This window comes from Eptatretus burgeri, chromosome 3 (genome assembly GCF_056783735.1).
Source record: "Eptatretus burgeri isolate ZD-2024b chromosome 3, Ebu_testis_v1, whole genome shotgun sequence".
NCBI classification, from domain to species: domain Eukaryota; kingdom Metazoa; phylum Chordata; class Myxini; order Myxiniformes; family Myxinidae; genus Eptatretus; species Eptatretus burgeri.
Genome location: NC_140963.1, coordinates 60220650 through 60236603, shown reverse-complemented (window position 1 = coordinate 60236603; position 15954 = coordinate 60220650). Strand labels below are relative to the sequence as shown.

Genomic DNA, 15954 nt, shown 5'->3' with positions numbered 1-15954 from the left:
CTCTCTCCCTCCCTCTCTCTCACCTTTGACCCTCCACTGGTGAGAAACACGTTGGTTGGTTCGCCGTTCATCAAACCATCTGTGAATAACCAATGTTTTTACCTTAACATGGTCCATACTTTATTTTAAACCTATAACGAGTATAAGTTTAACTATAACGAGCATACGTTTGCCTAATTATGTAAAAATGTACATGATTCGTGATCCGGAAGTGATGTGTTCGCAAGTATGGCGCAGGTCGGTCTTGTGATTTGGTTATTATATTTTATTTTATACAGTTGTGTATATAGGATTGTGTGTTAGTGATTGAACGTTTGTTTTTGTTTTTTTTTGTTGTTTTTTTACATGATTTCAGTGATTCTTTACCTCAGGCGTGATGATGTATGATTATTTTATTTCACAAATGTACTCAGGAAAAATACTAATTCCACTTGGTACTGTGTTCCGTTTGTATCGTCGTCACACACACTACCACGCACACTACCACGCACGCACACTACCACGCACACACACTACCACGCACACACACTACCACGCACACTACCACGCACGCACACTACCACGCACACACACTACCACGCACACACACTACCACGCACACTACCACGCACGCACACTACCACGCACACACACTACCACGCACACACACTACCACGCACACACACTACCACGCACACACACTACCACGCACGCTACCACGCACACACACTACCACGCACACTACCACGCACACTACCACGCACACACACTACCACGCACACTACCACGCACGCACACTACCATGCACACTACCACGCACACACACTACCACGCACACACACTACCACGCACACACACTACCACGCACACACACTACCACGCACACACACTACCACGCACACACACTACCACGCACACACACTACCACGCACACACACTACCACGCACACACACTACCACGCACACACACACTACCACGCACACACACTACCACGCACACACACTACCACGCACACTACCACGCACGCACACTACCACGCACGCACACTACCACGCACGCACACTACCACGCACGCACACTACCACGCACGCACACTACCACGCACGCACACTACCACGCACGCACACTACCACGCACACACACTACCACGCACACACACTACCACGCACACACACTACCACGCACACACTACCACACACACACACTACCACACACACACACTACCACACACACACACTAACACACACACACACACACACTACCACACACACACACACACACACACACACACACACACACACACACACACACACACACTAACACACACACACACACACACACACTACCACGCACACTACCACGCACACACACTACCACGCACACACACTACCACGCACGCACACTACCACGCACACACACTACCACGCACACACACTACCACGCACACACACTACCACGCACACACACTACCACGCACACACACTACCACGCACACACACTACCACGCACACTACCACGCACGCACACTACCACGCACACACACTACCACGCACACTACCACGCACGCTACCACGCACACACACTACCACGCACACTACCACGCACACTACCACGCACACTACCACGCACACTACCACGCACACTACCACGCACGCACACTACCACGCACACACACTACCACGCACACTACCACGCACACACACTACCACGCACACTACCACGCACACACACTACCACGCACACTACCACGCACACACACTACCACGCACACTACCACGCACACTACCACGCACGCCACCACGCACACACACTACCACGCACCTTACCACGCACACGACCACGCACACACACTACCACGCACACACACTACCACGCACACACACTACCACGCACACACACTACCACGCACACTACCACGCACGCACACTACCACGCACACTACCACGCACACACACTACCACGCACACACACTACCACGCACACACACTACCACGCACACACACTACCACGCACACACACTACCACGCACACACACTACCACGCACACACACTACCACGCACACACACTACCACGCACACACACTACCACGCACACTACCACGCACACACACTACCACGCACACACACTACCACGCACACACACTACCACGCACACACACACTACCACGCACGCACACTACCACGCACGCACACTACCACGCACGCACACTACCACGCACGCACACTACCACGCACACACACTACCACGCACACACACTACCACGCACACACACTACCACGCACACACACTACCACGCACACACACTACCACACACACACACTACCACACACACACACTACCACACACACACACTACCACACACACACACTAACACACACACACACACACACTACCACACACACACTACCACACACACACACACACACACACACACACACACACACACACACACACACACACACACACACACACACACTACCACGCACACTACCACGCACACACACTACCACGCACACACACTACCACGCACGCACACTACCACGCACACACACTACCACGCACACTACCACGCACACACACTACCACGCACACACACTACCACGCACACACACTACCACGCACACACACTACCACGCACACACACTACCACGCACACACACTACCACGCACACTACCACGCACGCACACTACCACGCACACACACTACCACGCACACTACCACGCACGCTACCACGCACACACACTACCACGCACACTACCACGCACACTACCACGCACACTACCACGCACACTACCACGCACACTACCACGCACGCACACTACCACGCACGCACACTACCACGCACACACACTACCACGCACACACACTACCACGCACACTACCACGCACACACACTACCACGCACACTACCACGCACACACACTACCACGCACACTACCACGCACACTACCACGCACGCTACCACGCACACACACTACCACGCACACTACCACGCACACTACCACGCACACACACTACCACGCACACACACTACCACGCACACTACCACGCACGCACACTACCACGCACACTACCACGCACACACACTACCACGCACACACACTACCACGCACACACACTACCACGCACACACACTACCACGCACACACACTACCACGCACACACACTACCACGCACACACTACCACGCACACACACTACCACGCACACACACTACCACGCACACACACTACCACGCACACACACTACCACGCACACACACTACCACGCACACACACTACCACGCACACACTACCACGCACACACACTACCACGCACACACACTACCACGCACGCACACTACCACGCACGCACACTACCACGCACGCACACTACCACGCACGCACACTACCACGCACGCACACTACCACGCACGCACACTACCACGCACGCACACTACCACGCACGCACACTACCACGCACGCACACTACCACGCACGCACACTACCACGCACGCACACTACCACGCACACACACTACCACGCACACACTACCACGCACACACTACCACGCACACACACTACCACGCACACACACTACCACGCACACACACTACCACGCACACACACTACCACGCACACACACTACCACGCACACTACCACACACACACTACCACACACACACACACACACACACACACACACACACACACACACACACACACACACACACACACACACACACACACACACACACACACACACACACACACACACACACACACACACACACACACACTAACACACACACACACACACACACACACACACACACACACACACACACACACACACACACACACACACTAACACACACACACACACACACACACACACACACACACACACACACACACACACACTAACACACACACTAACACACACACACACACACACACACACACCCACGCACACTACCACGCACACACACTACCACACACACACTACCACACACACACACTACCACACACACACACTACCACACACACACTACCACACACACACACTACCACACACACACACTACCACACACACACACACCACCACACACACACACTAACACACACACACACACACACACACACACACACACACACACACACACACACACACACACACACTAACACACACACACACACACACACACACACTACCACGCACACACACACACACACACACACTACCACGCACACTACCACGCACACACACTACCACACACACACTACCACACACACACTACCACACACACACACTACCACACAGACACTACCACACACACACACTACCACACACACACACTAACACACACACACACTAACACACACACTAACACACACACTAACACACACACTAACACACACACTAACACACACACACACACACACACACACACACACACACACACACACTCACGTGTTCCGTTTGAGTATTACAATCTCCCAATGTGTGCTCATGTACACTCCAGTAGTTTAGAACCATCAATTCACGTTGAATGATTTCGAACCTGTGCCTTTCCACCGTCCTGTGACGGTTCACTTTGCTGTCGTGGCATCAAACGAATGGTTTAAATGGTCACCACGTCCTTCGTCGATGCTTGGTGCTTGTCTCCCTCAAGGCAGGTTCAGTGCGAAGAGAGCAATTCCACGGCAAGGACCGTAGGTGGTTTACCTTTGCTTTCGTCGCGGTATGCAGGGCAGGAATTTGCTGTTTGTTCAGGGTGCCGGAGATAACTCGCCGAGTCATCACAAAGGACACCATGAGGTCTATAACGTCCACATAATTACTAATGCTAGTAGACGGCACGTCCGGCTTAACGGCCCTTCAAGGGACGATGCGTTTTGTGCGAACCACCAATCGGACAGTTTATAGATTGGTCGCAAATCGAACCCAACCGACACTGCTCACAGATATTGTTATCTCTGACGCTCCTGTTGGGCTTCTCTTTCGTATACTTTTGATCACGTTAATCAGTGTCTGGGGGTTAAATGAGCTTAATTTGTCTTCCTCATCAACCGCATGGACTTCTTGGTGAGATGATGTGGTTCAAGGTAAACGATGAGTTACACATGGCTGATAGGATAGCCAAGAGGTACACACACTCGCCTCGAAGCTGTGTCGCCAGGTAGTGGGGCAGACAACAGCAATTTTTGAGAGGAATCGTGCAAATGATGATACAAGCATCAAATTTGGAACATTTGTTCTCCAGGGGATTCTAATCAAATCTGCCTGATTGGCCGTTTGAAAATCCAAATTTTGAAAAATTTGAAGAAAAAAAAAAACTTCAAAAAAGTCAAGATCACAAATCAAAGTTGGATGCTGGCTGAGATTGGTGAATGTTTCAGAAACATCATCAAAGACGCTCCAAGTCTGCCATGCAGTTTTCTTCCCTTTACCGCGGAAGGCAGACACGACGTCACATCCAGTGAACGCATGGAAGTATGGGATCCTTCCAGCTTTCTCAGGCCCTATTGCAGAAACTACCTCATGGACTGGAATCCATCGTCCCTTGGCTCCTTGGCCAAAGGCAATCCACATGTTCTCAAGACCAAGTTCCTGTAAGGATGGCAGTACAGATATTGCTATGACTAGTACGTCCGTGTCATTAGCCTCAATGATAATGGATTTGTTACCATCCGTCGTTGCATCCCTGGCGTGTACAAATATTCGAGTGTCAGCTTCTTCACGACAACATGGAGACACAGCATCCAGTGACTTCCTTGTGTTGCTAATGGCATCTTCTCCTTTTGTGACAATGACTGTGCTTGTCGTCTGTGCTTCACACATCTTTTCCCCAAGGAAGTGAAACAACTCAGTCTTGTTGCTGTCATCTCGAAGAAAGCTTCTCCAGTTACTTGGGGTCTTACTGGTTCCTGTCACTCTTCTTCTGATTCCTTGCCCCCTTTTCGACCTTGCCTCGGACTTCAGACTTGACTTCTTGTACACATCAAACACTACGTCCACCCTCGCGTACCTGGCACCATAGGATTCCACCTTTGGGATGATGTCTTCCTTAGCATAGTCATCAAATATCTTTGAAGTGCCTGGAGGTTGGGCATTGATAAGTGCTGAGCCATCAATGATGACTGCATCTCCCCTTGGTTCTCTGTCTGGGATGTTCACTTGCGCTTTAATAATTTCAGCCAGCTGTGACTTCAGATTTTTTTGAACTTTTTTTTTTTTCTTCAAATTTTTCAAAATTTGGATTTTCAAATGGCCAATCAGGCAGATTTGATCAGAAAGCCCTGCAGAACAGAAATGCCAAATTTGATGCTTGTATCATAATTTGCACGATTTTTCTACTATCTACTACACTATGGGTTTGAATCCCAACCCAGATATAAGCTGTCTTCCCGGTGTTTCACAGGTATGGTGATTCATCGGTGTGTGCCATTCCTTGGATGGAAGTTAGACAGGTGTACCGGCTGCCTGCATTCGTTGGTGGACGTTAAATATCTCTGGTGTCCTTCGCGCAGAGTCGGCAAGCTATCGCCGGCACCCTGAACAAATTACATATGCCTGCCATAACCAGCATCGGGTATTTTGTCAGTGGCACAGCCGTGCCCTCGGCCGATGATGTTCCCCTGCAGCCTTGTGCTGCATACAAATGAACAAAGAAGTTTCACATTCTCCCCTCGAAAAAAAAATCTATCTCTACTTATGTGTGTGTCTCCTCCATAACTCCAAAACCATAAAACCGACCAGCGTGAAACTTTGCATGCATACTAAGAAAACTCCAAGGAAATGCAAGAGTGAAATTTGAGTGTTTGGGTTAATTAAAACACCACTTTTGGAGATAATTAACGGCCTTATTTAATTACAGCCTTCATCAGGCGATCCTCTGCCACCTCATTGTCTGGGGTCTTGAAGCGTTTCCTGGGTAACCTCGCTGGGATCTGAAGTCGCCATGTTTTGTGGCCTGCTCAACTTTGAGTTGACTCGGAACAGGCCGCAACGATTTCTTAATGATCGTTTTTTGTTTGTTTGTTTTCATTTTCTTCACTCATGTCGAATGCCTGTTCATCATAGCTACGAATCTCTGCGTACATAGCAATACTTGGAAACACTCGGAGATGCCAGCGTTCGTGGCTTCATTTCATTTCCGCACATGCCATAACGTCGAGAATCTCTTAAACTGAGCCTAATTACAAAATTTAAGTTCCAAAATTGAACTTGGCAGCAGTTCCGAGTGCTTAAAAAAGTGTTCATTTGGACATAGTTTGTACATTTATTTGCACATTGCTATCGCTTGCCAACCATTTAATTGGAGCAATTTGCTTGAGTGCTTAAGCTGTCTGCTGAGCGCCTCACAGTGGACGGCGGTCCAGTTCATCTCCCGATCGGGACATACAGTCTGTAGTTGCTACAAGGTAGAGGTATATGTTTGGATCTGTAATTTAGGGACTCTCCGCAGGTGGGTGGGTGTGTGTATGCCTGCATGCTTGGTTACGGGTGCCATGGTGTCAAAGTTTCATCCTTTATCTTGGAGGTTTTAACTTTTAACCTCAGCAGCGTACGAGCGATCATGTTTTCCTTTGTCCTCGTGACTTTCTAAGGCAATTGTTTTTTTATGACTGTGTGCTTTCTCTTTGTGAGTCTCAAAGCAAAATACATTTGATAACACCCTATTTCAAGCTGTTTGCCTAATTTTTGTGTTTTCTCAATTACAGAACCAAATTTTTTTCCACTTGTCATATGACTTTTGTGTTTGTGTTTGTGTGTGTGTGGTGTTCCTAAAGTATAACATATTCTCTGCTAACTCCCACAACTTCCACTACCCCACCCCTTTCTCCCTTTGTCCCATCCTCGCTCCACCCCTCCGAATCCAGTGCAGCATCCTCCCACACCTCTCTCTCTCCCTCCCTCTCTCCGAATGTATCTTGGTGGTGGTTATGCCCGGATGGCGATTATCCCCACACATATCCGAACGGTGGTTATTTCCAGATGGTGGTCATGTCCGGATGGACCCTCCCCTCGTGCTGCCTTCCCTTGCCCTCCCCTCGTGCTGCTTTCCCTTGCCCTCCCCTCATCTTGCCCTCCCCTCGCGCTGCCTTCCCTTGCCCTCCCCTCGCGCTGCCTTCCCTTGCCCTCCCCTCGTGCTGCCTTCCCTTGCTGAACCGCTCCTTCCTCACTCCCCCACCCTTCTTTGCTCGCTCCTCCCCCCCACCCCTCCTCACTCCCCTCCTTCCTCACTTCCCCACCCCGCCTCGATCTCTCTCCCTCTCCCCTCATTTTACTCCCCCCCCCTCCCCAATAACATTCCCATCAGTTTGCATTTGCTGGTAAATAATATTTTCTGAAGTCCATCAGGTTCCCTGACAGCCTGATATGATTTTGAATCTCTTGGAACATTTATGACTCAGATTACCATTGAGTATACGTTTTTTTTTTAATCGGAGGCCATTGATGGCTATAATTCCCTCCAACTCTGAGCCATCCTCATAAACCATGGTGCTGGAGAGTCTCAGGCAACAACTGGTTTGGTTTGTGACATTTCCATCTTCGTACTTAAACTGACATTTATATTTGTGGTTTGAGAAAAATATTCCAGGACTGATAAGCATGGCCTTTCACCGCATAGCAGTGGCAGATATCCTTCAGGAAAAGTAGAAATTATTTTTCTTCATCCAAGACCATCTGGTTGTGTTAATCACAACGGCCCGAAGTATGGAAGTCGAGACTTAAGTTCCACAGGTGTGTTTGGTACACATTTAATGCGCATCTTTAACCCAGATGATGTCCCCAATACTTTTGACCACCATTTTCAACATGTGAACTTGTAGGTGTAAAGACCCACAATAAAATTGCTTAGTTGCTTTAACCGAACCGACGCTAAACCAACAGAAATATAACCTACCGAAACGTCAATGAAACACAACAAACCATCATTGCCTATCATACAAAGCCAATCTATAATACGGAATCATATTTGAGCTAAAAACAGAGGAAGTTAAATAAAAAAACCCCAGCATTTAGTCAAACGATAAATATAACCTTTATATTGCACAATGAGTGTTCAGTGTTTCGGTTTCCGCATTATTATTATGATAATAATAATAATTTGCCGGTTTCCGCATGAACTACACATTAGATTCACACAATACTGCCCTTTTTTCAATGGAAATTTGTGAAACTAATGTGTTATATATGTGAAAACCATTGAATTTATTGCTTGACGGAAAAAAAAAACCAAGAAACGCTCCCCTCTCATGTACGAACGAACAAAAGACGTCATTTCCACCCACCATGGCATTTCGCGCCGAACGCTTAAAGCTAAGTTCTTCTTATGCCATCATTCTCTTTAATATTAGTCAATAACAAGATTTTTACATTTCAAATATTAAGTATGCTTTTTAATTATTTTTCAACTGAAAAGCATAAATTGCATATTTTAACATTAGTGTACTCATTTTCTTCACCACACGTGCTGTATTGAAGGATTTCACTTGTTTCTTTTTGTTTTTTTTGAATAAGGCTCACTGAGCTGTGCCTGGATGGGTTTGAAGGTAGAGGAGTAGCAGCTGAAATGTAAATCCTATCCAAGTTCCTCCTAATTTCATCTTTGCTTTTTGCTTGTTTGGGTTCCTTCTGATGACTCAAGTGCAGGACTGTACCTATTTGGTCTTACATTTGATTTGAATTGAATTTATTTTTTATCCCATTATAAATTCAATTGAATAATAATAAACGTCATTGGTCAGGTGTCCAATGAAAGTGGGACATCTTGGTACCCGGTCATCACTGTCAGCAGTTATAAAGTGTCAGTTCTAATTGTGTCTCATTAATTACGTAATACACCAGTCCACAAACACCACACAAAACAAGTCCCAGTGAGGGTCTGCAATCTCTGATTGCTCTTTTTATTGTTCAGTTTGTTGTAGGGTTCACAAGTTGTCAAATTTAATTGACTCGTCGCTCAATAATGTGAGACAGTTTTAGGTGCACTGAACTTTCCAAAACGATGACTGAGAACACACACCGATGTTGTCCTTCCATTATAAAGATAAAGAGAGAATTTTACCGATTTAATTAATATGCCTTTACTGTTTATTTATGCACATGGCTTACCTTACCTGTTTTCCCCAAATGTGTTTATCATTCAGGAATTTGTTGAGGAAGATGTGGCCAAGACTCTGAAGCTTTACAACACCATCTCTGAAGAGGTAACTATATACCTTGCTCGATTTCTCTCTGAAGAACTATTATCAAATGTACCACATGATAAATAAGTTGTTGCAGGTGGCTTTGCAGATGAACAGGAAGTCAAGTCATCTCGTGATGCCACAAATATTATCCCACTTAGAGCGACCCATGAGAAAGCAGATACACGCCTTGTTCTTCATGCTATTGGTATTCTCTTTGATATTGTTGTTGTGTCTGCAAGAGACACAGATATCCTTTTGCTACGAGTGTCACATTTCATTCGTGTGAATTGTGACACTTTGGATGATGATTGGAAATGCCAAGAAGATAAAGTACGTTTCCATTGGTCCATTGTATCATAAGCTGCCACCAACTTCTGCTGAAGCACTGCTGCCTTTACATGCCCTTACAGGGTGTGATACCACATCCGACATGTGCAGTCACACCAAGCGATCAGCCTGGAAAATATTTCTGCTTCATCACCACCTTCTTCCTAATGTCGGTACTTTGAGTCATGACCCCGACTAAGCTCAAGTCAACAGAAGCATTTGTTTGCAAAATGTATGGGGTCGACAATGCACAGCTGGTTGACACTGTGCATAGGATAATGTTTGAAAAATCTTGAAAACCAGAAATGCTGCCTCCTACAAGCAATGTCCTTACCTTCCACATGCAGTGTGTGCATCACCAATGCATGAAATGGAATAAAGCTCATTGTCCAGTTCCACATCTTCTGGATGTTACTAAGATGTGGTGGAAAAGAGGAACCGCAGGATTACAACCTGTTCTGATGACCATTACTCCAATTCCAGAAGCCTGTCTTGAACTTGTAACCTGCTCTTGACAGACAACATGCGAAACCATATGCTGCAAATGTCAGAATGGAAAGCTTTCATGCACTGCTGCACGTGGAAGTAGACCGCCTGGTGACCAGGATGGTTGTTTCAACACTATTGCACGCAAGTTTAACCAATTGTTGACTAACTGTACATGTATTAGTTACACCTGATCCCTTGCATTATTGCCTTGTTGCCTTTATGGCATGTAAAGGTTACATCGAACTTTCTTACGCCCATGTAATGTAGACTGTGTTTGAATAGTTTTCATGTACTCTTGCATCTGAAAATACATTTAACCCAAAACGCTCAGTTTTCATTTGTATATACATGTCCATATATATATATATATATATATATATATATATATATATATATATATATATATATATATATATATATATATATATATATATATATATTACCAAGCTTGCACACTAAAACTCGGCTCGCCGTCACACGATCCCTATGAAATTGCTGTGGCACTTAGCGGACATGCCAACAATGTTTGGGAAGTCTTGGCGTTCCATAGAACCACTTGCATTTTGCACAATGCGTATTTTTGTCATTCCCCGTGTACGGTCTGTCGTCTGCTACCAGCTATGTTGTACTGCTATCCCGTGCATGTGCACGGGTATCGCTAGTGTATATATATATATATATATATATATATATATATATATATATATATATATATATATATATATATATATATATATATATATATATATATATATATATAGTAGACTAGGCGTAAGTCGTCACCATCAGGACCGAGAAAAAAGTGACGACTTAGAAATGTGATGACTTGCGCGTATGCGAACATTCATGATGACTGTGGGGTGAAGGATGAAGTCGCGCGTGGCCTGGACACATATGTGTGAGAGCCGGCTATTGTACCAAAAGGAAAACACAATCCTCGGGGCATAGGTGAGGGTGAGTTGGTGAGTTGGAACGTGATCAAGCAAAGATGGAATTCATGAATCAGTTTATCAAAAGTAAAGATAATGAACAACTCTGTAAGACAACTCGTATACCATCGGTGATGGTATGGTGACAAATTACATGACACGCAGTCATCGTGGTGATGATTACCACTCAATGCCTATGTGTAAGTGAGTGCGGTAATGTACAAAACAAGCCAAGATAAAACCATGATCGGACTTCAACACTAAGCTCGATCGATCCTTTACTTCTTCGCGAAGTAATCCATTATGTTTGACTGCCTCAAACTCTTGGGCATCTGGTGCATGAGAAAGGATTCAAACCGGTCATTGTATTCCATGATGTTGGCTGGGCAATCCTCCACCGAAAGACAGAATCGGCCGAAACCGAATACAGTATTTGGCTGAGCCGACATTTGCTGAAACCAGATGATGAGCGCGTCATCGACATCTTCAAAGGACACACATTTCACGCATTTCACACTTCCCACCGGCCTCACGATCTTCTCCATTTGTCCAAATTATCTTGCCCTTATTCTTCAAGATATCGTTCAATGTCTGCCGTTTGATGTCCAACTTCTCAGATATGTCTGTTTTCTTCATCAGTGGATTTGCCTCGCAAAACTGGATAATGTCGTATTTTTCTTGGTAGGTTTTAGTTCTAAGCTTACGCTTAGTCGCCATTGTCCTGCCTGCAGTGCGATCAACGTGTGTACGCAGTTATAAATAGCCTATCACTGGCGGTGTACACCAATGAGCGAGCATCACGATTCCATGAAATCGGGCTTCTCACGAGGCAGCAGTTCCATGTGACGAGTTAGGAGTGGTAATTTACTTGAGTTTCCATTACGTGGGAATGGACAACATCTGACGACTTAGAGATGACGACTTACAGAGGGATTCCCCTTCATTCAAAGGGATTTAACATGAGATAAATTCGGGACTTTTTCACGCTGCCGACTTAGGCGAAGTGACGAGTGACACGCTGCCGACTTACACCTAGTCTACTGTATATATATATATATATATATATATATATATATATATATATATATATATATATATATATATATATATATATATATATATATATATATATTGTTGTGGTTGACGAAATTCGCAAACCACCATTCAGGTCCCTTAGGTGAGATATCTCTGTAAGTATATGTGTAGTTAGGCCCAAACCCATTGTTTAGAGGGAATAAATGTCATTAATTCGGGCTGCGACCCCTCCAGATAGCCGTTTTTCTTTTACTATCTTTATTTTGGACCAGCCGCCATTACTACCACCACCAACCACGTCTCAACAGCCATCACACAACAACCACCAACCGCCACGCCGCTTCACAACAACAGCCACGACCTTTACCGTCACAACTCGCCCTCGCAACCATCGCATCACCGTCATTCCCACGCCACTTGTGGGCACCGATACTGGACTCGTGCAGGGCGAGCACCGAGCAGCGGGTGCAAAGGCGCCGGCCTTTCCGAAGAAAACGGATCAAAAACGACTCACGCCCACTTCTGTTCTGTCCTATCGGCGAGCGTGGGGCGATTTGGCCCCGCCCCCAGGTGCGTTGGAGTAATATCGCTATATGCAAATTCATGGATCAAAAAGCATTCACGCCCACTTTTCCTCGGTCCAATGGGGAGCCAGTTAGAGGTGAAGGGTCGGAGGTAAAGGGTCGAAGGTGAAGGAGCGAGGCCACGGGGCATATAAGGGGCTGCGTTCGTCAGTCAAGGCAGTTAAGAGTTGGCAGTCGGTGGAGTTGGGAAAAGAAGTCAAGAGTTCGGAGTCGGTGGAGTTGGGAAAAGAAGTAGTAGTAGTCAGTCAAGTTAAGAGTACGGAGGGGAGAGAGTGAAGAGTTCGGAGCCAGTGAAGAGTTGGGACGAGTCAAGAGAGGAGTCGGAGCGGGCGGTTGGACGGAGCTGTGGAGAGGTGGCGGCGGCGAAGACGGTCGAGGGGGTGCTCGTGTCGGAGTCGGGGAGCTGCGGAGGGGAGAGGCCAGCAACGCGACCAACGTCGTGGTGGAGACGCTCGTCGCGGGACCCGAGACAGGGAGATATCCTCCTTCCCCCGAGCATCAACAACCCCCTCCTGTTTCCCCCTCCCCCCGCGCTGAGATAGTGCGAGAAGGGGGCCCCGTTCCCACCCCATACCAGGCAGTCCCAGCGAGGCCCGCGGAGTCGGGGCGCCAGCGCCATTTTGCGGCTCATCATCAGACGGGTAGGCCCGACGCGGTCTCGGCCCCAGGCCCGCCTGCCCCCCCCTCATCCTTGAGGGTGGTCCTTTTCTTTTGCTTTGGGTATATGTGTTGTCGGCGCCGTCTGTGAAGTAAAACTGTATAAGTGTTGCCGTGTGCTCGGTAGTCGGTTAGATCTGCATTGTTGCATTTGCTTTTTGTGTATTATTGTGTTTCTTCTTCTTTTACATTTGCTTTTGGTGTAATTGTATATGTATGCTTTCCGTTCATCGCGAAATAAATGTGCTTTATGTTGAACTGTTTTCCCGTTTCGCTTCGTCTTTTCCTTTATTGAATCTCCATCTTACTTCACGTAAAGGGTTGGTCGTGGGCTAAAACGCCCGATAATTAATCGAACCGTCGAGGCCGACGATAACACCGCTCGGTTATCCCGATAGTACGGAACGGGTCGCTTAAAGTGGCCCGTGTCCGAAGTCGACCTGCGGCGAGGTGCGATCGCCCGGTCTACCCTCCGTGTGGGTACTTAGGTAGGTCGAATTTGGCGAGCAACCCTATCCCACACGGGGGCCGATTGGCATGATCGTGGTGAGGCCGAAAGGTCCACCCGTGACTAGTTCCCGGCGTTAGTCCGAGAGGGTCGCGACGGGATTGTCCGTCCGGTGGGCGACGTGCCGCGATTCGAGTTACGTGGCCGTTCGCACGCCGGCGGGCGCGAATCCGCAACAATATATATATATATATATATATATATATATATATATATATATATATATATATATATATATATATATATATATATATATATATATAGATATACATACTGAACAAAAATATAAACGCACCAACCTAAATATCTAAGTCAAGATTGCCATTATGGGAAAATGGTCAAACCGATGATATGTTTGAGCAATGGTTCCTTTGTTTTGCTCAAGACAGATGTTCCCATTGAAATTGACCACTCTGAGTGTGTGGACTCACATGTTGAGTAATCCTTCCCATGACCACCATGGGGCTTGACAGAGTGATGGTCAGTGAGCGTGACCAGGACACAAACACTCCCTATAGCTTACCCGATAAAAGGCCTCCCCAAAATGTGGACTGGTGCCAAATGTCAACATGCCACAGATATCACAAATCTTGAGGGAGCGCGCCATTGGCATGCTGAATGCTGGGACGTCAGTACGGGCCGTTGCAGCACACTTCAATGTCCACCACTCCACCATTAGCCGCCTGAGAACGCGCCTCAGAGAGACTGGAAGCACCGTGAACCGCCCACATGCCCGGCGACCACGTGTGACCACCGCCGGTCAGGATCGTCACATGAGGCTGCAACATCTCCGGGATCGACTCCGACCGGCCACGAGGACTGCCGATGAGACTGTCGAGCTGCATAACAGGCGCATTTCAGCCCAGACGGTGCGTAACCGCTTGAGGGAGGTCAACCTCCGAGCCCGCCGACCACACCGGGGACTCGACCTCCCCACCGGGGACCTCCCAGAGAACGTCCGCCAGCTCCGTGTGGCTCTCCAGGAGGAATGGGAAAACATCCCTCAGGCCACCATCGATAATCTGGTGATGTCCATGCGCCGGAGATGCACCGCTCTGAGCGACGCCAACGGTGGACACACCCGCTACTGACTGTGTGAACTCTGACAGTGACACCTCGGTTGTGTCGGCTGTTGTAGCGCAAAGACTGTCGCCAGAATTCTCAAGGAACTCTTTGAAATTTAATGCTCAATTGTCATGGATTCTATAACCAAATTGTTGTGAAGATTTAGTATTAAGGAGTTCGAGGTAAAATAGTAACAAT

The 15954-nt window shown here is 47.2% G+C and overlaps 1 protein-coding gene across 1 annotated transcript in view; it reads left to right on the top strand.

Moving 5' to 3' along the window:
- The first annotated feature begins 102 nt into the window (after window positions 1-102).
- The window catches only part of NGDN (neuroguidin), a 47260-nt gene continuing 31408 nt past the window's right edge, over window positions 103-15954 (top strand). Inside the window, exons 1-2 of the mRNA XM_085873648.1 lie at window positions 103-237; window positions 10121-10180. Coding sequence (XP_085729774.1) covers window positions 229-237; window positions 10121-10180 — 69 coding nt within the window. The 5' untranslated portion in view covers window positions 103-228. The remainder of the gene's footprint in view (window positions 238-10120; window positions 10181-15954) is intronic.